The sequence below is a fragment of the Neolamprologus brichardi genome, chromosome 18 (genome assembly GCF_056152115.1).
Source record: "Neolamprologus brichardi isolate AB-2024 chromosome 18, ASM5615211v1, whole genome shotgun sequence".
Taxonomy (NCBI): Eukaryota; Metazoa; Chordata; class Actinopteri; order Cichliformes; family Cichlidae; genus Neolamprologus; species Neolamprologus brichardi.
Genome location: NC_142121.1, coordinates 32,622,501 through 32,645,761, shown reverse-complemented (window position 1 = coordinate 32,645,761; position 23,261 = coordinate 32,622,501). Strand labels below are relative to the sequence as shown.

Sequence of the window (23,261 nt, the reverse complement as noted above, 5' to 3'; positions counted from 1 at the left end):
TATTAATTGTTGTATAACGTTGCCCATAAGTTTCAGTGCAAGTTGCGGGGATTATACCAGAGTCCTAGGAGGAAGCTGAACAGTGAACACACATCTTGGTGATTATTTTGGCAGTTATTATGAACTGCTTACATACATTAGCTTTAATTGTCTTATTTAAAAATAAAGTCAACATGTTTATACCAAAAATAGTTCTAAAAAGTTTGGGGGGGGGGGGGTTCCCAAGGAAGTTTAGTTTCTTTTATAATGTTTGCATTAATAAAAACGAGCTTGTTGCGCGGAGCTGCCATCTAGTGGTGAAACTATCGCATTAATACTTGTTGTTTTGTGTACCGCTAGCTGATGAGCCATGAAGTAAAACAGGCTGAATTTAATTTGAAACGCATGATGACGTCAAACTTAACAGGGCACTGAAATAAAGTCTTCCTAGAAATGTTTATATGTAGATAGCCGGCAGTCATCGCTGCTGCACGGACTGCTTAAATCCGGACTGCTGTGGAGCAGGGCTGCTTTAGCAGCCAGCCAAGATGGACACCGCTGAAGAAGGTAGCTAATGCCCAAACTTGATTACCTTAATTATTTGCGCTAAATGGTAAAGCCATTCATGCTGACTTTGCATGTGACCTAACTGGCCCTTAACTGTTGTTGGTAGCAACGACCACGGCTCCGTTGTCTTAAACTTCGGCAAAGGTTCGCCAGAATTAGAGAAACCGCTAGCCAATTAGCGTTAGCCAACCAGCCAGCTAGCTGGCATTAGCTTACACCCTATAAGCTGTCAGGTCTATGTGGAGCCAGAAATCCGAGAACGCATTACATGGGCACTGGATAGTGGTTACAACGTAGAAATTGTAGAGGGAGTCCAATTCACAGTGAAGCCACACGCAAAATTATCTAGTTATGAGTTAACCTTTAATAAGTTGAGCCATTGAAACCGTTATGGGAGCGTACTGAACAGTATGACATAATAAGCTAGCGGTACCTTGGTAAGGTTGGCAGGTTAACGCATTTAGGCTACCATTTGACAAGGCTCATTCACAACTTTGCGAGTTCAACTAAAGAGAAATTGTTATTATGACGAATGCTCTCGACATACTCCAAAAGCCTGCATTTTATAGTATATTTGGACTTCCAGACAACAAGCCCATTATATTTTCCCTGAGCGAGAATGAAATTGTTTTTAGCCACTAGCATATATCTGAAGGATATACCATAAATATATATAGCTAAGGGTATTATCCTAACTGGTGTTATGCTCCTACTTCTTGGGCTAATTATAGTCATTTTATTTTTGTCATGCAGTGACACTGATAATCCAAGGATTTACAGTGTGCCCTAGTCTGACCCATACTGTTACAGTCACTGTAAATACGAATCCAATGCACAGATTCAGTGCTGACACATGTACACTGTCAGCGTTTTGTAGAAAGGTATTAGTCGTTTTGTTTTACGGCTCACATGTGTTTATTAGTGTGGCTCAGTATATGTTTGGTGGGTTTTTGTTGTTGTTTTGTTTTGTTTTTTAAAATAGCACTGCCAGACTGTCTTTAGCTATGCAGATTCTTATCACTGTGTGCCTTTTGTACAGCCGATATCTGCCGGGTATGTCGGTCAGAGGGGACCCAGGACAAGCCCCTTTACCACCCTTGTGTTTGCACCGGCAGCATCAAGTTCATCCATCAGGAATGGTATGCAAGTGAGCAAGATGTTCATGTACAAACTTTATGGTTTTCTCTTTTCGCTTGCTTTTCATGGCCATATGTGCAGCTTGCAGGTTTTGGTCACATGCAAGTGCACGTGGTTGTGCAGTCCACAGAAATTACTAGATGTGAATTTCCAATTACATTTGCAAACAGTTGGATTTATCCTGCAGACCTTGCCTTTTTTGGAGGGGGGCAGTCTCACTGTGATGCTGTAAGATCTGCCTTTCATGTGGATGTTGCTTTGGCCATCTATTTAAAATAAATAAATAAATAAATCTAGAGCTGCCTCTTTCAAAAGGAGTAATTTGCCCTGCCATACTGCAAAAGTTTTTCAGGAATGCTTTAAAAGTATGAAAAAAGGTTTCAGTGTGTTGACTTGGTCTCAGAATTCCCCAGATCGCAATCTTACCAAGGTTAATGTAGGATTTGCTGGAAAAACAAATGTGATCCACAGAGGACCCACCTTGCTTAAGGACTTAAGGATGTGTGCTAACATCTTGTTCCTTGATACCACTGGACGCGTTCAGAGACTACTGAGGAAGATTCTTGTGCAATTCTCTATGAGACATGGGTAAATTCACTGTTTCATTTTGTTTTCACAGCTTACTGCAGTGGCTGAAACACAGTAGAAAAGAATACTGCGAACTATGCAAACACAGGTTTGCATTTACACCAAGTAAGTTGTTTTTATTAAATCATTCAATGTCTTAAGACTGCATTCATTTGTTGTTAGTGCCTTCAAATGCCCAATTATTGTCTGACAATTTATTTCTGTATTGCTCTTCTCATCAGTCTATTCTCCAGACATGCCGTCTCGCCTACCTGTGCAGGACATCTTTGCAGGGCTGGTCACCAGTATTGGAACAGCCATCAGATACTGGTTACACTACACACTGGTGGCCTTTGCCTGGCTAGGTGTGGTACCGCTCACAGCATGTAAGCCACATCTTGGAATTGCAACTAACGATTACTTTCATTATTTGTCAGTTTGTCAGTATATTTAAATAATAATTTTACTCTAAACATAAGAGGATTTAAAAAATGTATTAAGCTTTCCATCACCTGAACATGTCCTAACACACTACAGCTGTGTTTGCATATGAAACCGCAGTATCAAATGTGAAACAAAGATTTGGGGAAATTTTATGTTTTAAGTGGAGGTAAAACATTTGAATTGGTTAATTGACTGAACTTGCAACCAGTTTAGTATAGTTAAAAAAAAAAAAAAAAAATGCTTGAAAACAAATAGACCCTTTGGGCTATTTATGCTAGTCAAACTAATGTTTGACTAGCATAAATAAATCACATGTGCTCTAATTAGATGTTTTAGTTCAGCACAGCGTGAAATGTAACACCATAAATGTACAAATTTGAAGCAGTTTGGTTTTAGTTATAAACTAGTTGAGAAGTGATCGCCATGTTGGGGGTTTTGTGTTTGTTTGTTTTTTGTTTTTTTTCCCGTCAATTTTGCTTTCATTCTGTGTTTCCCAACAGGTCGTATCTACAAGTGTTTATTTACCGGCTCTGTGAGCTCTCTCCTTACCCTACCATTAGATATGCTTTCAACGTAAGTGTCTGCTTTTGGTTTTGTGCCTCCTCTCTCACAAAGTCAAGCTGCATTTGTTCTGTCGTGTACTTTGTTTTCTTTATGGCTTGCACAGTGTTGCTGTTTAAATCGGTGCGTCCCAACACTTTTTATTTATTTTGTGTGCTTCTCATGTTCCTCACAGCCCTATCAGAAGAATGCATGGCATGTTTCACATTTCGTCATTTGGATTAGTTTGACCCGAATGTTGTTCATAAAACGTACCCTTTTCTTTTATTTCTCCTCTGTCTCTCAATCAAGCTGAACTACTGTCACTAGCAACTCTGAATAACCCAGAGATCATGGGAAACTATAAATTTCTGTTCCAGAAAGACTGTTGCTTCCGAGTTTATCTCAGACTCCTTCCCTCCCACTGCACTAGAACCAGCTGATTTACACTTTATTTCTTTTCCTCATTTATAAAGTCGCTCTTTAAATGCAGGCTGCTGACAGTCTGTTAAAATTCAAAGATTCAGTCGTTAAATGATGTCAACAACATTTTTAAGGTGCAGATTCTGAACCTCAATATATTTTCCACTAAATCCCCTAAATCAGTCTCAGTTGGTCTAAGCGCCATCACAAGCCAAAATAGGATTTTGGCTTGTGATGACCTCTTCGTGGGCACTGACATTTTCTCTGCTTTGTAGCGTGCATGCTAATTAGCTCCGCTGTGTGGTGCAGTGCTGCTCTTTTCCTCTCTGTTCACAGTGCTGCATCTTTGCTTGTTTTCAAACTTATGTGTAATTTTCATCCTCCAAATGTGTCCATCTACATGTCCATGAACAGACAGCAAATGTGGAACTGGTTTTGTCCAATGCAAACATTCTGCTCTGCAGTCCTCCAAAATCCCAACAACTCAATATCTCATCAGTGACGGTCAAATGTTTCTTTGTAATGGTTGCAAAATCTCATTAGTGGCGGAAATAGTGTTACTTAAATAATCTGAATGTTTTTTGAAAATTGATGCCATGTCTCCTTCTCACAGGCAAAACCTGCTTGCTGACTGCCTCCAAGGCTGTTTTGTGGTCACATGCACACTATGTGCCTTCATCAGCCTGGTGTGGCTCAGAGAGCAGATTGTGCATGGAGGCGCTCCTCAGTGGTTAGAGCAAAATCAACCCCCACTGGTTCTTAATCAGCCCAACGGCCCTGCACCAGCTAATCAGGTGCGTTTTGTTTGTTTTTGTTTTAATTCATTTTTTCCTCCTCTTTAACTCTGAGCAAGAGTGGGGCTGATAAAGACTTCCTAGATTCTGTTAGCTTCCTGCTACAGTTTACCATTACTCTGACATGGTTGGCATAGCAACAGACTCATATCTGTAAAAGTTTGCTAGTTAACGCTCAAAACAGTTTCTAGTTAAAATCATACATTTTATAATCTCTGACAGCAGAAGACAGATTTGGCCAGAGGTGTTGTGTTTTCGGGTTGTACATGTGTCCCATTCTAACACAGCAGCCCGTTAATGGTGTTCAAAGCTCCCTGTGAATATTTAATGTGATAACGATGGAGTGATGAATTACATTTTGCATCCCAAACATTAGTGGTCACATCTGGACAATGTGGATATAAACTCCATAGTGACCCCAAGGCAGGAGTTTGATTAAAATACTCTTTCTGTTTTTCAAATACTGAACTTACATAAGCACAAAATTACTTTATTAACTTTCAGCAGGTTTTATTAATGAACTGTCATGTCTTTCATTATATTCACAGGGTGTGGGCGGTAACGCTGCAGCCAATGCTCAGGATCCTGCAGATGCTGAAGCTGCCCAGAATCCTGCAGAGCTTGGTCCAGATGGGCTGGCGCCTGCTAATGTGCACGAAGCTGGCAACCATGATGAGGCAGAACTGGATGATGATGAAGACGATGATGATGATGATGAAGGGGAGGATGATGATGAGGAAGAAGAGGATGAGGAAGGGAGGGAGGAAGATGCTGCCGATGCCAATGATGGAGGACAAGGTAGGCGAGCATTTTTCGGAACGTTATTTTTAATGTGTTTGTTTTAAACACTTGCTGTTCTGCTGTGGCACCGTTTTTATTTCTTGACAGATGAGTGGTTCTGGACATTTGTGGCTTTGAATCAGTAATGTTTGAAAAGCCTTCAGTAAGAAGCACGACGTGTACCAAGTCTTACAAAGTCCTTGGAAGGCCTTTGGGTTTGGGTTATTTTTTTGTTTTATTGTTGTTTTTTGTAAGCTCTTATCTAAATAAATGGAGAGAGCCTCAGTATTGATTTTTGTGGTCACAGGGACATAAAAGCCGCAGGCTAGATCTAATAAAACCAGCTTTAGATATTTGTCTTTGCCCTAAAGCTTCAAAATGGGTTTCTGTTTTGTTTTTTCTTTGCAAGTTATACTCCTGATACAGATCCTCACAGCTTCAGTAACCACTAAATCGAGGGTGTCAGCATCTCTGCACTGAATAAATGCAAAGCTAATTTGCATTAGAGTTACAGTAAACTAGGAAAGTTTTAAAAAAATGTATTTGTTTACATGTTAACTACAATGGGGACTAGATGTGCCAACCTCTACTGTACATGTGTGTCAGAGAAACAACATGATTGGCTGTTTCCTTTTTCAGCTGCATGTTTGCTCTTTAGGGGCAAGTCAGCCCTTTTACTACTTCTCCAGCTGAATTCTGTTCAGTATCCTGAGTGCCTCGTAGCCACCTTTTTTATCTTCATCATATTTTTAATACATGATGTGTCTGGACTACCTTTACTACACATGATGATGCACACTGGAGGGGTTTCCAAAAGCGTCTGGGTATGACTTTAAAGATAAAGTCCAGCCCTTCAGTACTATGTACTTGTGTAATAAGGGAAGGAAGAGGGTTCGCTGCTGCTGTTGTTTCTTAGTGTTTCTCTGGTCTGTGTTCTCCTTTGCAGAAGATTTGAACTGGAATGCACTGGAGTGGGACCGTGCAGCAGAGGAGCTGACCTGGGAGAGGGTAGGAATCTATTTTTCTTCTTCTCTTTTCTGCTCTGTAAAGCCACGTGACTGAAACTGCACCTGTTAAGGGCTGTTTTCGATTATTATTATTATTATTATTATTATTATTATTATATATTTTTTATTAGCCGGAGTTTAGGGGTGCAGCAATACTCGTATCAATATTGAACCATTCGATACAGTGCTTTTGGTTTGGTACGCATATGTATCGAACAATACAAATTTTTTTTTATTTATTTTATCAACTTTTCTTCTGACGATGCTGTCTGTGGTGAGTGCTCAGTGGATCTGCGTTCGACTACTCCGCCTCGGCTGCACTGTCGAGTGCAGATCTATGGGCTCAAAATGTGGTCATAAATATTTTGTACTTGTAAATCAGTTTCGTATGTGTAAAAAAGATTTGTATGTGTAAAAAGAAAAGATTTGTGTGTGCGTAAAAAAGATTTGTTGGTGGACTTAGCCAAAAAAAAAACACTGCAAGTTACAAGTACGGATTTTGACCCCATTTTTCTTCCTTTCATCTGATTGGTCAATGTCTTATCAATCACAAATGTAACAATCCAATCAGAGAACAGATGGGTTTGGCTGTCGGATTTTTTTTTTTTTTTTTTTGAACTGCAGGTCTTTGAAGGGAATAAATGCCCTTTTACATGCCAACCCAGCGTTTTCCTTCATCGCCACGAAGGAAAACAGTCTGTGGTCGTCCGAGTCAAGGCAGTGTTTTGAAAATGACAGTCTTCATTACAAAGCTTTCTTCGTTATGAATTAGCATACATGTTTTTATTGAACATTTGAAGAACTAGCAAGAAAAACGGAAACTCTTGTAGAGGACATAAAGTCAGAGATAGAAAAAACAAGGAGCAGGTGCATCTAGTACAGGTAGAGCTGCTGCAAAAACCCACAGACCCAGCAGCCAGCGCAACAAATTCTGGATCCTTTGCTTTTAGTTAGCAGTTAGCCTTAGCAGCACATCCTGCGTCCGATGTGAAAGGACTTTTATGCTGCGCACTGTGACTCACAGCAATGGTCCCGGGTCAGCCCTGACTTTGAGTTAAACTAATCCTAAAGTAATAATGGTATTTCTAACTGATATACCACAAATTTATCCTTTCAACAGCTGCTGAAAGTTAGGGGACCTAGCTGCTATCGGATATTTATATAGAGATCCTCCAGCTTCAAACTCTATTACCCTTCAAGGACCTGCAGTTCAAAAAAGCGCCCCTCGACAGCCAAACCCATCTGTTCTCTGATTGGATTGTTACATTTGTGATTGACATGACATTGACCAATCAGATGAAAGGAAGAAAAATAGGGTCAAAATTCGTACTTGTAACTTGCAGGGTTTTTTTTTTTTTTTGGCTAAGTCCACACACACTTTTTTTTTTTTATGCACACACACCTTTTTTTACGCACACACACATCTTTTTACACATACGAAACTGATTTACAAGTACAAAATATTTATGACCACATTTTGAGCCCATACAGATCCGCTGAGCGCAGCTGTCGGATGTGCCACGCAATGCTCAATTACATTGGTGGGAACAAGTGCGTTAGCGCAGTTGGCTCGTTAACGTGGTGACGCCATCCAGCCCCACCCACTGGGCGGTCCGCAGTAACTCGTTAATGGAGATTTGCCGCGTTATGGCGTTAGTGTCATTTTAACGAGATTAACGCTGACAGCACTAGTGGGAACGCAATGAATATGACTGCGCATTTACGCTGACATCATCCTAGTGCAAAGACAAGTGGAAGCAGACAAAAACAACAAGCACGCATGCTACAAACTTTACCCGAGTCATTTAGACAACCGTTAGCACGTGATTCTCCTTATGGTGACCTGATATGTTTAATATGCTGCTGAGAATGTATCCCAGAAGAAGCATATAGTATAGCTTTTATTTTGGAAAGAGCCATTTCTCTGAAATAAACTCTCTTTTCCAAAGATGAGTAATTTCTCGATCTGATTGATTTTTTTTTTTATTATTATTTTGTTGTTTCAGCAACATTAAATTTACAAACTGTACTTTTGAATTAAAATATATATTTATAAATTTAATAAATGACAAATTAAAAAGGCATGAACATTGTTTTGTATCGAAAAAATATCGAACCGTAACACATGAACATATCAAACCGAACCATGAATTTTGTGTATCGTTGCACCCCTACCTGAATTCATGTGTTGAATGGTCTCAAATGGTGACTCTAACGAGTACTTTATGTTCCAGATGCTGGGGCTGGATGGTTCCCTAGTTTTCTTGGTAATTTTACATCTATCTTTCATATTTACATTTCTGACACTATTTTATACACTGTTTAAAATGTTCTCTGCCAAAATTAGTCATTCAGTGTAGATTAATGATTGATTCATTGTTTGTTTTTCAAACCACTTTAAAGCCTTTAAAATCACTAAAAATAATACAGAATAATGCGTAGCCACCTGATCTTGTTGGAAGGTGTTCAGGATGATGGAGCTGACTTGATCTGTAGCAGTTGCTTTTAAAAGTTTGAAATAATAGTTTAACTGAATTTCAAAATAAACTTTTTCATAAAGTGAAAGCTGGAGTTCTGTTGTGTGTCCTCTATAGGAACATGTGTTTTGGGTGGTGTCTCTCAACACACTCTTCATTCTGGTCTTTGGTGAGTCCCAGTATGTTTGAGTAACGTGATGATGATATGATGAGTACATTATGAGAGAGTCATGGGTTCACTTCACTTCTAATACACCCTCTGTATTTCCTCTAGCATTTTGCCCATATCACATTGGTCACTTCTCAGTGGTTGGACTTGGTTTTGAAGACTATGTAAGTGCTTAGGACACACGTGTACACTTTGAACACTGTACTGTACCATGAGTTTGACCTACACTAATGGAATTTCTTGTGTTTGTTTGTAGATCAAAGCCTCACACTTTGACGGCCTTATAACCACCATACTGGGGTACATCCTCCTGGCTGGAGCCCTTATTGTCTGCCATGTATCCTTGACCTAATACAAGTATTTGAATCTTACACACTAAGAGTGTAGTTGATTTATCACTTAGTAATGTTTGCTACAAGGACAATTTGTCCAGTTTTTATTAAATATTTTTGCTATAAGTTCTTAACTTATCCACTTATTTAAATCATCATCAAATGTATTGTCCTATAACATGAATATAATCTAACTTCTACATACTATAGGGTAACTACAAATCCTGATGAACGTCGTATATTTTTGGATATGCGACCTAAAATGTCACAAAATGGGGAGGGGGGTATTATTTAGCTACAGTAGGACTTCTGTGAATATCTGGAGAGGTTTTTGGTCTTAAGGCCATCTTTTAAGCACGGTCCCAAAAAACCTTAAGAGAAACTATTTATCATCTTTAGCTTGAAGCTGTTTGTATCTCAGATGAGGCTTTGTTTCATAGTGCTGATTAAGAAGTGCAGGTTGTCAAACTTTCTGTGAGTCCTTAACTGCCCCTCTTTTAGGCCCTGGCTTCATTAGTGAAGTTCCAGAGGTCCAGACGCCTGCTGGGTGTCTGCTACATTGTTGTCAAGGTAAAATAGAGCGATGCAGCACTCTGTGTTGGTTTTGGTTTTCTGTTTGTCTAAATAGCAAAGCTTTCAGCTGAAACAATAATTAGTGAAATTATGATTACCTGTAAACAGAAGCTAAATTGCAAGTGTTTTCTATGTTGCAGGTGTCCCTGCTGGTTGCCATGGAGATAGGCTTGTTCCCACTTATTTGCGGCTGGTGGCTCGACATTTGTTCACTGGTAAGACAAACATGCAGAGTTAGCTCAGCTCATCCTGTTGATACAGTCGCATGCTGGCTTTTAATGACTAGCCAAACACACTGATTGCACTCACATTGACGGCATGTGCAGCGACTTGATCAAGAAGGAAAAACAATGTTAAATTGTGAAATGCTCAAAATGCTACAATTCCTAAAAACTGCTTTATAGCTGGTCACATTTTAAACACCTTTGTCTTTATGTATTGCAGGAGATGTTTGATGCCACTCTGAAGGACAGGGAGCAGAGCTTTGACTCTGCTCCTGGCACCACCATGTTCCTCCACTGGCTGGTCGGTATGGTCTACGTCTTCTACTTTGCCTCCTTCATCCTTTTGCTCAGAGAGGCAAGTGGGTTGTTACGGACAGTGACATGGAAAACTCTCAAACAATGTTTTCTGAAAAAATTAGAGATTTCCCTCATGCTGTGTGCAGGTGCTCCGGCCAGGTGTGCTGTGGTTCTTGAGGAACCTGAACGATCCAGACTTTAACCCAGTCCAAGAGATGATCCACCTGCCCATCTATAGACACCTGCGGAGGTTCATACTCTCTGTGGTCAGTCAAACATTCTCCAGTTTACATTTAACCTGAAGCGTGACTGAACACCAACCAATCGCAGCAGATGGCCCCGCCCCTCCCTGAGCCTGGTTCTGCTGGAGGTTTCTTCCTGTTAAAAGGGAGTTTTTCTTCCCCACTGTCGCCAAAGTGCTTGCTTATAGGGGGTCATATGATTGTTGGGTTTTTCTCTGTATGTATTATTGTAGGGTCTGCTTTATAATATAAAGCGCCTTGAGGCGACTGTTGTTGTGATTTGGCGCTATTTAAATTGAATTGAACAACAATAAGATTTACATTTAGTCTCTGAAAAAAGAAGAAATGTGTATGAGCGCATATACAAGCATAGGAATGGCTAGATAAATATTTGCTGTAGGGAAATGAAAACAAAGTGCTTTGTACATTTTTAAGTTTTTGAGATTTCTGCCTCCCTGCCATCTTAATACAGTGAAGTTGAGTGGACTCTTGTTTGTTGGACAATATGTTCTTTTGCTTTTAACGTCACCCCTCTGAACACACAGATTACATGGAAAAATAGCCAACATCAGAGGTGTTATTTTTAACCAATGTCTATTCTGTCAGTTGACATTGTACTTATCAGAAGCAAGTCTGTCTCTCTCCATCTGTTTTTGAATATTCACTTTTCTTTACTGCCACAGCTCTGATGCACACACAGATACATTCAGTTCAGCTCTTTAGAGCAATTTCAGCCCAATTCCTTTCAGACTAATTCATTCAAGTTAGCAGATTGTTTCTTTTCTCAGTGCTTTGAGCAAATTAAATTTGGATTTATTTCCGTTGCATTTATGGAAATAAATATTCTCTTGATCTGCACAAATAAACCAGCCATTCTGCATTCTCAAAGTTTTCAAACCTTTCAGGGTTTAGGAAGCGTAGCAATTTAAAAAAAAAAAAAAAAAAAAAAAAAAAACGATACAAGGTTGATTATTTCCACTATTTCACATACAGGTTTATTCCAGAAAAGCATAACTAATGCAGCAATGAAGCTGTGGCATACTTCTTGGCTTTACCTCAAAGAGGATAATCTTTTTACTGAGATGACGCAGACCGGGCAATGCTTACTCCAGCATCATATTAATTCTAATGACACTTTTAATGAATGTGTATAGACACATACACCTGGTTATGACACACAACATGACTTCATTTATAGAGAGCTGCTCTTCTTTTACTGACAACAACAAAACTTTTTTTTTTTTTAAACTGTAGTCAACACACGCTCAAGAATGGTCATCAACGCACAAATACTTCTTGTTCAACACGTTCTGTGATTGTACACAGTGTTTAATTTAAGTGTTAAACACATCAACTTGTTAAAATATTAGGAAAGTGTGTGGCGTTGCAGGCACTTAGTTATCGGAGCACATTTTGTAAGCTGCTAATGTCGTGTAAACATGTCAGGCAGTGTTGTACACAGTAGTCCTGACATTTCTCTCTGTGTAGGAATGGTACAAATTAGTAAGAGACTCACAGGAACTGAGATTCAGAGTTTGACATTATTTTTGAGTTTAAAGTGTAGTCTGTTGAATGCCTGACTTTTAAATCTGTTTACTGTATCCATTAATCTCAACACTCCTAATGTTTGGTTGAACTGACCCTGCAATCAAACTGTCATAAGATGTTTTCTCATAAGACATTTGTGCACACTTGAATGCCCTTCTTTTTTTTTTTTTTTTTTTTTTGGTTAAATGATCCATCATCCATTCTGAAATTTGATGATTTAACAGTGTTGTTGACTTGCATATGTATATCTGTGTGTGTACACATTTTCAGGTGGTGTTTGGCTCCATTGTTCTCCTGATGCTTTGGCTTCCTATAAGAATCATCAAGCTGCTGTTCCCAAACTTTCTTCCCTACAATGTCATGCTTTATAGGTACACAGAGTAAACATTTGAAATTCCGAAAACTATTGAAGACCCCAAACTGCAGAGTTTACTGGGTTTTTTTTCCTAAGTCACTGTAAAAAGACCCCTGGGTGCTACTTGCAGTCAACCATGTTCTGTTCTGCATACCAAATATTCTAACAGCTAAATGTTTGATAAAATGTTATTACAATAACGCTTTTGATCTGATAAATGTCATCGTTTAAATGTCTGTGAAGGTTCTCAGTCATCCAGGTCATCGTTTAAAATGTACTGTGATGATCTTAATGACTGTAGTCTAATCATAATGGATACGATAATCATGAGTCTGTCTGAATTGAGGAGCAGTGTCTAGTTTTCATGTTATGTTGGGACGTCTGTGATGAAAACTATAGAGTTTAGTTATAACTGCGGTTCCTATTTTGATGAACTATATTAAAGAAACCGTATAATCCAGTTACATTTTCAAGAACATGATTTGGGCTCTAGCACTTGACATAATTTAAAATACACTTTATCTTTGTCTTTAAAGCACTTAAACTGTGGAAATGGGAAATCTGTAGAAAATGAACTGCTCAAAGGTCGTGATGTGTACATTGTGAAGTGAAATGAGTTTGGTTTGTGTTCTTCCTCTGCAGTGACGCCCCGGTCAGTGAGCTGTCGTTGGAGCTGCTGCTGCTTCAGGTGGTTCTGCCAGCACTGTTGGAGCAGGGCCACACTCGCCAGTGGCTCAAGCGCCTCATCCACGCCTGGACATTCACAGCTGGATATGCGCTGTAGGCTGGAGATGCACACACTCGCACACACTGCCAATTTAACACTAGATTTACTAAACCTGCGCTAATTTGCGTAACTTCCCTAAACCCAACACCTACTAGAATTAATGTTTTTTTTATTTTCTGGTGCAAGTCCCGAGGTGTTAATCACCCCTGCTGAGATTTTCACAGGTCGTCAGCTCGTTTCTCCTCCAGCTTTTGTTGTGCAAACCACCCATTATCCTTGAGGCCTGGCACATTTGCATTTGCTCACACACAGATCCAAGCCAGGCCAAACCTCTGTGTTACGACCTTCAGAAATTCCTGCCATATCGATACAAAAGACACACATTCACAATATATGGGTACACAAGTCTGTTTTATTTGTTTTAAGTGTTTCAAACTTTACAGCGTTTGCAGACCCAGTGTTCATCATCCCTGCATTTGGCACAGGTGAATTTCTGACATGTTGCACAGGTAAACCTGCTGCAATTCCTGTTGCAGCTCTCTTGCACCTGGCACTGTGTTGTCTTTCCAGTCCCTGGCACAGCAGCTTCAGCAGGCTGTGCTAATATTTCCTTGTGCTGCATGAATCGGCAACGACGTTCCCGAGCTAGAAGACTCAGAAACAATCTTCTTTTGCCTGTCCACCCTGTACATGCCTTGTACAAAATGTAGGCATTCCCTGCCGCCAGGTCCAGCATATTGTAGAAAACTGCTACTGGCCACCTGCGTGTTGCTGCTCTTACTGAATACATCCGCGCAAGTTGAGGAAGTTCACGCCGTACTTTATTCACCATGCCCAGTAACGTTGTTTTGCGCTGCAGCAGTCTGTGTGACAGTGAAGTAAAGAAATTGTCCGTTGTGACCTTTCTCCCATCATCCAAAAACGGCTCCATCAGTTTCATGACCACGTTCTCTGCCAGCCTCTCTCCCTTCTGACGACTGGGGTCCTTTCCCCAGTAAGGAGATGCACTGCAGACATATTTGGTGTCCAAGTCTGTGGCCATCCAGAACTTGATCCCAAATTTGTCTGGCTTGGTTGCAATATACTGTGTGAATGGACAACGAACCTTGGTAGGGAACAGCTGTTCGTCTATGGTCATGTGTTCTCCTGGAGTGAAACTCTTAGCACAGTTCTCGTTGAAGCGTGTCCAGATGTCAGAGATCGCCGCAAATTTGTCTGTTTTCACCCGTTCTGCCCGCATGTTCTTGTCATCAAATCGAAGGTTTTGCATAATTGAAATGAATCTATCTCGGGGCATTGTCTCTTTGATTACTGACACCAGAAATCTTTCTGACCAGCAATCCACAATGGCACCAACGGGACACATGATTGCTCTTACAAACAGAATTGAAATGAATGCCATCAGTTCATGAACTGACAAATTCCAGTGCGGCTCTGTTCTGCGGGCTTGATGTACCGTACAGTCTCTGATGGTGTGCAGCATTCCCACGTCTAACAGGCAAAGGAAGCTTTGGAGCACACTTGTAATTTTATGCTGTTGGAAGATAAACAAATAGAGAATGGTAAATTTACATGAACCTCACTCTAAATGGATTTATCTAAATATCATATGTAACATGGCAATGACAAACCTTAGCAGACTCTGTGGGTCCAGCTTGCACAGTGAAGCACGAGCGATTTGCTCCTGCACTGGGCATTCCATTGTCCTCCTCTACCCACGCAGTGCCTTCTTTTGCCGTCTGGCTCAGACAGGGCTTCCCAGTACCACGGGGCCTCTTCCGAGGAGGCATGTTGGGTTCTTCCGTCTCCTTTTCAGATTCTTCTGAGGAGGTATCAGTGGCCTGCTGGACAAATGAAACCTCTCCTCCATCAGAATCTGCTTCGTCCATTTCCTGAAGCAAGGCCCAAGCCTGTTGCGCGGATAGGTTCTTCCTGGGTGGCAGTGATACGGAGGCCATCCTGATGTGCGTTCTCAGAAATGCGAAGAAGAAATGATTCTCCCTCCTGGTCGGTCTGCTTTTATGCACAGCACTGTGCTGTAGTCAAGCAATGCCACTCCTACACATACACAAATCTCTCCTGGTTGGGGGAGGGTGTTTTGCACAACAAAAGCAGGAGAACAATGGAGCTGAAGGCCTGTGAAAATCTCAGCGGGGTGCTAGCACTAGAATTACTGAGCCTTTTTTTCCTGCTGTCCCTACTACTACATTTACTAACCCTGCACAAATTTGCGTAAATTCCCTGAACCTAACACCTCCTAGTACCCTGCTGAGAGGCCTTCAGCTCCATTGTAGGGTTGTAACACAGATTTTTCTCTTGCCTTGGATCTGAGCTACTCTGAGTGAACAAATGTAAATGTTCCAGGCCTCAAAGATAATGGGTGGTTTGCACAACAAAAACAGGGGGAGAATCGAGCTGATGACCTGTGAAAATTTCAGCAGGGGTGATTAACACCTCGGGACTTCCACCAGAAAATAAAAAAGTCAGTAATTCTAGGAGGTCTTACCGGTAGGTTCAGGGGAATTTACGCAAATTTGCGCAGGGGTCAGTAAATCTAGTAGTAGGGACTTGCACCAGGAAAAACAGGGGTCAGTAATTCTAGTGTTAAATCTGAAGCATTTAAGCACCAATTTGACTTTTTATGATGACCTTTGGTTGTGGTAATTTGGAGAAATTAAACAAAGAGACATACAAAGAGACCACAGTGTGTGTTAGTTTTTGTCTTCAGTCTCATACACGGTAATAAAAGACTGCATTTGCTCAAATGGCTCTCCCACAGTGATCTTCACTCCTACTTGCTGGGAGACCATGAAGAAGATGACAACCAACAAAATAACCATCCTGGTCGCGTTAACAACAACCGGATCCCGGGCCTCGGGGAAGGGCTTCACGCTGCCCATCAAGCCATTCTGCAGCAGGGTGGCCCCGTTGGTTTCCAGCCGTACCACCGGCCCATCAACTTCCCCCTAAAGGTGTGTGCTCATCGCAGGAGTCCTGTCACTTTTGAAGCCTCTGCTCATATTGAATGTTAACTGTTTTGTGTTTCCTCTTGTTCAGATCATTCTGTTGGTTGTCTTCATGTGTGTCACACTGTTATTAGCAAGTCTGATCTGCCTCACACTGCCAGGTAAGACGCAAGCAGGCAAATTATCTTGTGTACATGATGTCTCCTGGCCCTAGTTTTCAGCTAGTCATTTTTTTCCCCCCTCCACCTTCTCCTCCTTCTCTCTCAGTGTTTGTGGGTCGTTGGCTGATGTCCTTCTGGATGGGCAGCGCCATGGTTCATGAGCTGTACACAGCAGCCAGTGGTCTATACGTCTGCTGGCTGTCCATTCGAGCTGCCACGGTGATGCTGTCTTGGATGCCACAGGGACGGACAGTCATCATGCTAAAAGTCCACGAGTGGACGCTCATGGTAATGTGGATTTCTGTCCCACCGACTGCAAATATATCATTTCTCAGCTGTTCTGTGGCAAGTTGTATTCTGATTTATGGATTGGGTGTGATGTCCTGATGGGAACAGATCCTTAAGACGGTGGTGGTAGCCCTGCTGTTAGCTGCGGTAATTCCTCTGCTGTTGGGTCTGCTGTTTGAGCTGGTCATTGTTGCTCCTCTCAGAGTGCCACTAGACCAGACGCCTCTCTTCTACCCCTGGCAGGTAGGAACACTTACCTAAGAAAATGTGAATAAATTTCTAAATGGTGAACTAAATTGTTACTTCTTGGATTTAGTCACTGCATTATTTTTATTCTTCTCAACCATTTTATTTTCTTGTTAATGCTGCTTGTGATGTTAAATGAATTGATCTATTCACAGCAACAAATCAACACCTTGTGTCCGTTTTGAGGATGGTGGCATGTCAACATTAGAAGCATTCACGTGATGACATTTTGCGATGGTGTCTTTGTGTCCTGGTTATGTACTGACTGCTTCTCTTTGTGTGACAGGACTGGGCGTTGGGTGTGCTTCATGCTAAAATCATCGCTGCTATAACACTGATGGGCCCTCAATGGTGGCTTAAAACCGTTATTGAGCAGGTCAGTCTTGCATTCTTCAAAGTTGCAGTCAAAATAACGAATAAACACTTAAACAATGCAAATGAGAAATGTGCAAAAATGTCAGTATCATCAAACTGATAAAATCCTGTTTTCCCACACTGGAATGAAGGAACTAATCTCCCTCTCTCCCTCCTTCCTTCCTGCAGGTGTATGCTAACGGCATCAGAAATATTGACCTCCATTTCATTGTGCGTAGGCTGGCTGCCCCAGTTATCTGTGTGCTGCTGCTGTGTCTCTGTTTGCCCTACACAATCTCTAAAGGTGTTACACCACTGTTAGGTATGTTGCTTGAAATGTCTGTGTCTTTCAGGGATGTATGGATATTCTTGTACCTTAGTGTACACAACAAAGATCACTTTTTAGTGGTTAGAGGACTGATTTCTGGTGTATTCATGTTTCTGGTAAAGTTTTCCTTCTGTAATTGGAGTCGTAGATGGCCTAATGGAAAAAAAAAAAAATCATACCCCCTCATCTAAGATTTTAATATCAACTGTGTTGGGAGACTGCAAGATGGTGTGTGGTGAGAATCTACTACACAAATGTGTTTAAAGGAAGTGGTTCGTGATGAATAAAGTGTGAAACTCAGGGAATTGAAGAAAGTAAACAGGAGCATTGCATTGAGAATGAGGTGACACAGGAAAAGGCTTATAGTGAGTTATATGTCAAGCTGGACACTAAGGAAAGAGAAAAGCACTTGCATCGACTGGCTAGTCAAAGGGAGCAAGCTAGATCGATCAAGCAGCAGGTGAGGATAATTCGGGATGCAGGTGGAAAGAGTACAGGGAGAGGGAGACCAAAACCACTGGAGGGTTTATAAAAACAAACAAACAGATAAACACAATCTTGGAGAGTGAGAGGAACCCTGAAGAATGGAGAAGTGTACTTGTCCTGATTTTTTATTTATTTATTTATTTTTATTTTTTTTCCCCAAGAACAAGGCTGATGTGCACAACTGTAGTAACTAAAGAGGAATCAAGTTGATGAGCCACACCGTGAGGCTGTGGGAAAGAGATGCTAAAGCTGGGTTAAGAAGCAGGAGTATGGCTTCATGCTGAGAAAGAGCATTACAGGTGTGCTGTTTGCTTTGAAAGTGTTGCTGGAGAAGTACAGAGAAAGTCAGAAGTTACACTGTGTCTTTGTGGATCCAGAGAAAGCATATGATAAGGTGCCAAGAGAGGAACTGTGGGACTGCATCAGGGTGGTGCAGTACATGAGGACAGCAATTCAGTGGTAAAGTACGAGTTAGAGATGGATTTGAGGGACTATTTTTGCAGACAACATTGTGATCTGTACTGAGAGTAGGGAACAGGTGGAGGGAGAGAGGTGCAAAATGCATAGAAGGTGAAAATGTGAAGGTAGAAGATTTCAGAATAACTGAAGTCAATACAAAGCAATGGATGGTGCAGAACACTGCAGGCAGGGTGGAGAGGGTGCAGACGAATGTGAGGGGTGATTTGTGACAGAAGGATGGCAGCAAGAGTGAAAGGGAGACCTGCTGTAACAGGGGGTGTCAAACTCCAGGCCTCGAGGGCCGGTGTCCTGCAGGTTTTAGATATCACCCTGGGTCAACACACCTGAATCAAATGATTAGTTCATTACCTGGTTTCTGGAGAACTTCAAGACATGTTGAGGAGGTCATTTAGCCATTTAAATCAGATGTGTTGGATCAAGGACACATCTAAAACCTGAAGGACACCGGCCCTTGAGGCCTGGAGTTCCCCCACACCTGTACTAGACGAAGGAATACAGGAAGAACTCATAAGTGTGATGGATGTAGTTAAGGAGGAAATACAGAGGGTTGGTGTGACAGATGAGGATGCTGGGTAGATGGAAGCAGAGTGGGGGCTTCTAAAGGGAACAGCCAAAACCTTTACAGTCAGTCTGTGCAGTACAGATGAACAGGTTTCTTTGTTTATGTTTACATTATGTGGTATTTCTCATAATTCTCTGTAATACAAGAAAATGAACTTATGGGCAAATTGTGTAACTTAAACATAATTATTATTTTATGATTATTAGTAATGAACTGTCATTTTTCCCTAGATATAACAGCATTTTAAATAGCAGTGATCCATAAAGTAGACTTATTATACTCATTCTTGGACTCTGCTAGAGTAGCTTTAGATGATTCACAGTTCAAGATTACCTTTATTTAACTTCTGAGTACATCAGAGGTACAGCTTTAGTGTAGCTCCTCAGTTCATCCTCTAGTCTAAAATGAGCCCTTCTAACTCTTCTTTCTTTAACGCCTCTGCCTTTAACACAACTTTTGCTGATACTGATAATTTAGAGCAGACTGAGACTCTGCAACCTTGAGAATGAAAATGAATGTTGTTGATTAAATTAGAAACTGATCAAAATTCAGGCACAGAGGCCAGGGTACCGGCAGAGCCTCACTAATTTAGACAGGGTGCATTTTAAAATCTGCTTTTTATGCAAAGCCTATTAAATGTAGGTGTGGTTTAAACAGGGATTTCTGATGTTCACACAGACAACACATGCATTTAAACAACCTGTCAATTAAGAATTCCCAGTCCTCTCCTGGGAATAAACTGTTAGCTGTTCTCTAAGCAGCTGATTGGTTTAGTCTTTCCTCAATGTTTACTCTTGACAAATGTTAAGTGACTTGCTCTCTGGCACTTACCTCACCCTCTCTGCTATAGCCCATCAATTCCTGAAGACGACCCAAACAGCAGCTCCTGTTTCACTGCTTGTTCTCTCCCTCTGTATGTAGGAGTACAGCCAGGGATGCAGACACTTGTGGAGAGGAGAATCTATCCGTTCCTGCTCATGGTCTTCATCCTGTTGGCAATCCTGTCGTTTCAGATACGACAGTTCAAACGCCTCTACGAACACATCAAAAATGACAAGTGAGTAGTGGTGATACTTTTTTTACATTGGGGGGGGGGCTCGGTGTTCTAGTAGGATTCAGAGAAATTCCAGTAGCGGAACCTTGGTGTGGAAACACGATTCCATTCATGTTTGTCAAATATTGACAGGAAAAATGTTTGGTCAGGGTCATGTTTGACTTCATTGATGCGTATTCACGCTCTGATCAGTAATTCTGAAGGAGAGAGTAGGGAGGTGTGAGCGACACTGAGAAGTTTATTTTCCAAGAAGACAACTTTTAAGGCCTCAGTTACATTGGCTTGGAGACTGGTTACCACTGGTAACCATAGCAACCACTGTTTGCTACAGAAAAATGAACATTGGCAAGTGGTTGTGGGACGTTGCTTGCTGTCGTTAGATGAAATCGGTCTCACAGACGTACACAGGACTGCACATAAAACTTCCCTGCGATCGCTTTTGTTGTGAGCAGATTTCCGCTGTTCTGCATGCCACCTTTCTGCAAACAGTCTTACACAAACCACAAATGGAGGCCGTTGGTCTTCAAGTCAAACCTTTTACTTTAAAGTCACCATAAAAAAATATTTTTATAGTGTTTCATTTTTTTTATTTTGCCTAAAATATTTCAACATAAAATTAAACAGTGTAAAATGTCTGCCGGCTTCCAGGGCTGTCCCTACTAGCGTGTTAGTGCAGTTGTAGCTCTGCAGTGGGAATACGAGGAAAGATCTTAGCATATTTGTTAGCTTTGCAAACAATTTAAAGAGCAGCATGGAATGGCACACCACTGACTAGCTAACTGTTTCCATCCCTCCTGCAGGTACCTGGTTGGACAGCGACTGGTAAACTATGAACGTAAGGCGGGCAGGAGCGTGTCCTCCTACAGCACCTCCTCATAGACCGAACCGTGCTGTGGGATCAGTGGAGCACACTCACACTAGCCCATCACCAGTAGCCACCATCAACGTATTGCGGTGAAACCTCTTTTGTTTTCTTCCTGCTCGGCTGTCTGCTTCAAACGCAGCCTGTAAACAGTGCAGCCGAGTCCTTTAATTCGGCCTCACACACCGCAGTCACAGGGACAGGTTAGAGAGGGAAGGCAGACGGATCCTGATCACCAAACCTGCAGAAGCTGACAGCGTGACTGAAACTCGTCAACTGTCCATCCTGGTAAACGTTCATGCCCAATGCAGCTGAAGTTTTCATTTGTATTTCACTTGTTTTTAAAAGGCTTTGTGTTGAAGTCAGATTTTTTACCTCAGACTGTGCTTCCCTTTGAGTGAATGTTGTAAAATAGTGTCTGGGTCACACTTTGTTTAGACCTGTACATAACCACAACAAGAATCCCTCTCTGTTCCTGTGTGCATCAACAAGTTTTCCTCACCTCCCTTTATCAGAATGAAGTAGTCAGTGATGAGGAGAGACATGAATGACGTAGCAATGTGATTGTATTTTTTTCCTTTTTGTGTTTTTTTTTTTTTTTTTTTTATTAGATGTGTGCGTTCATAGATTTTTAGTATTGTGTATTTCTTGAGTGAGCTGGTAGGTGACCCTTTGAGAATTAGAAAAAATAAAAATTGCATTTCTTTATGGCCAAACTCGCCAAGGACGGGCTCCTGTGTTTTGTTTTTTTTTTGTTTTTTTTTTTGTTTGTTTTTGTTTTTTTTGAGGCATGGGCCTGTAAGTTTGGACATCAGTCTGATTTTTAAAATGAAGCAAATTCACCTTCTACAAAGGAGAGGGTCTAAACCTGAGAATAGAAAAAGTCACAGCACAGAACAAATGAGTTTTCAGCTCTCTCCATTAAATTTTAAAGGTTTTTAACACCCAAACGGCACGGGAGCACAGCAGGTGGTTGAGCTCATTTCTGCAAATGCCTCCATTGATGAACAGAGGATAACACACAGGCAAACTGTTTACACTATGGCTGCCACCGGCTGCTTTGCAAGTGACGTGACTGCATTTCTTTATGCTAAATCCCTGGACTGGGCTTTTTTTTTACAGTTACACACCCTGCAGCCTGATTGGAAAAGGTTTCAGCAGAGAAAGTGGGACATAACTGGAGGCAAAATGTTCTTCCCAGCTTAATGTGGACTGACTGTTGTGTTTTGTTTGTTTGTTTTTAGTACATCACTCTTAGAGGGACTTAGAGATGACAGAGCTGGCAGTGCTGCTAATCAGCTACTCACACTAACCTGAAAATCAGCTGTATAAAATAAGAAACATGACTAATGAACTAAACTGGAAAACTCAAGCACCCCTCACACAGAGCCAGCTTGTGTCGGTGCTTTATTTACTTCCTGATTTACTTGCTCTGATTAATCATGTAATTGCTGTGACTTGCTAAGCTCTGTCAGGTCAAGACGTAGCACATCAAATCAATTTAGTTACCAAGTAACACCCTAATGCTGGCTTCACATTAAACTTTTGTCTATATTTGTAGGGTAGATGGAAATGGGCTCGTTGTGATGTCTGATGTGTTTCGTGTCTCCACTGAGAGACTGGTGCAGCTTGCCCAACTGACTGTCACTGCAGGACCTGCAAAGCAGGAATTGCTGAATGGTGTATCCATAGATTCTTAGGCCCATCACTGCAGTGTCCCTACAATTGTGCTCCTGTTGGTTAGTGTACCGCGGAGTGAGACAATTGGTTAACGACAGTGTCGTCTGTTTACGGAAAGGTCTTCACAGCACGACTGAGGGTGTAGGGTACCACATCTTTTAGGTTACTGAGACGAGCTTTGATGGAGCTGAGAGTTTTCTGCATCCCTGATTTAAAATGAGTTAACCTACCTACAAAGTAGTTTTTAGCTTAGCTGCTACTAAATATTATTAGGACTTCCAGGTGTTACTGTTGCATAGGTAACATTAAGTAGAGCAGTTTGTGGTGAAGTAAAAGAGGAGTTTGGTTTTTTTTGGTTTGTTTGTTTTTTCGGGAACATGATAAATATGCTAGCTTCTCTGGCAGAAGAGGAGAAAACAAATGAGCTGAAACTGACCCACATTCACGTCTTCACCTGCTCACAGGTCCTTAAGGTGATTTCAGAGGGAGAAACGGATTATTATCTGCACTCTCATGTAAAAAATTCACTGTTAATTGAAAATAAGCCTTGAATAGCAGGAAGCTGGAAGAAGGTGGCTCGTCCTCGAATTATGTAACACTAACATTCACCTC

General features: G+C 41.2%; 2 protein-coding genes across 3 annotated transcripts in view; one reads left to right on the top strand and one right to left on the bottom strand.

Annotated features, from left to right (window-relative positions):
- Positions 1-301: 301 nt before the first annotated feature.
- LOC102783154 (E3 ubiquitin-protein ligase MARCHF6-like) overlaps positions 302-23,261 on the top strand; it is a 24,303-nt gene continuing 1,343 nt past the window's right edge. Inside the window, exons 1-26 of one of the 2 annotated variants that reach the window (XM_006802763.3) lie at positions 302-546; positions 1,586-1,685; positions 2,303-2,376; positions 2,493-2,636; positions 3,195-3,267; positions 4,271-4,451; positions 5,000-5,249; positions 6,178-6,239; positions 8,473-8,505; positions 8,833-8,884; positions 8,990-9,048; positions 9,141-9,221; positions 9,718-9,786; positions 9,930-10,004; positions 10,234-10,368; positions 10,457-10,576; positions 12,371-12,471; positions 13,098-13,235; positions 15,962-16,154; positions 16,240-16,309; positions 16,416-16,597; positions 16,706-16,840; positions 17,130-17,219; positions 17,387-17,519; positions 19,975-20,110; positions 20,908-23,261. The exon at positions 20,908-23,261 is cut by the window's right edge and continues 1,343 nt beyond it. In XM_006802763.3, coding sequence (XP_006802826.2) covers positions 528-546; positions 1,586-1,685; positions 2,303-2,376; positions 2,493-2,636; positions 3,195-3,267; positions 4,271-4,451; positions 5,000-5,249; positions 6,178-6,239; positions 8,473-8,505; positions 8,833-8,884; positions 8,990-9,048; positions 9,141-9,221; positions 9,718-9,786; positions 9,930-10,004; positions 10,234-10,368; positions 10,457-10,576; positions 12,371-12,471; positions 13,098-13,235; positions 15,962-16,154; positions 16,240-16,309; positions 16,416-16,597; positions 16,706-16,840; positions 17,130-17,219; positions 17,387-17,519; positions 19,975-20,110; positions 20,908-20,986 — 2,784 coding nt within the window. In that variant the 5' untranslated portion in view covers positions 302-527 and the 3' untranslated portion in view covers positions 20,987-23,261. The remainder of the gene's footprint in view (positions 547-1,585; positions 1,686-2,302; positions 2,377-2,492; positions 2,637-3,194; positions 3,268-4,270; positions 4,452-4,999; positions 5,250-6,177; positions 6,240-8,472; positions 8,506-8,832; positions 8,885-8,989; positions 9,049-9,140; positions 9,222-9,717; positions 9,787-9,929; positions 10,005-10,233; positions 10,369-10,456; positions 10,577-12,370; positions 12,472-13,097; positions 13,236-15,961; positions 16,155-16,239; positions 16,310-16,415; positions 16,598-16,705; positions 16,841-17,129; positions 17,220-17,386; positions 17,520-19,974; positions 20,111-20,907) is intronic. The other variant, XM_006802764.3, reaches the window with a different exon arrangement.
- LOC148097820 (uncharacterized) lies at positions 13,588-15,228 on the bottom strand. The gene is made up of 2 exons (XM_087832590.1): positions 14,814-15,228; positions 13,588-14,716 (listed from the first exon to the last, which is right to left on the bottom strand). The coding sequence occupies exons 1-2, from the start codon at positions 15,138-15,140 to the stop codon at positions 13,613-13,615; spliced, it is 1,431 nt and encodes a 476-aa protein (XP_087688716.1). The 5' UTR covers positions 15,141-15,228; the 3' UTR covers positions 13,588-13,612.

Bases quoted from the DNA above. Each gene is read 5' to 3' on its own strand.
- LOC148097820 (XM_087832590.1), bottom strand. From the start codon at position 15,140: ATGGCCTCCGTATCACTGCCACCCAGGAAGAACCTATCCGCGCAACAG. The intron at 14,717-14,813 runs GTTTGTCATTGC...ATCTTCCAACAG, and splicing joins GACCCACAGAGTCTGCTAAG to CATAAAATTACAAGTGTGCT.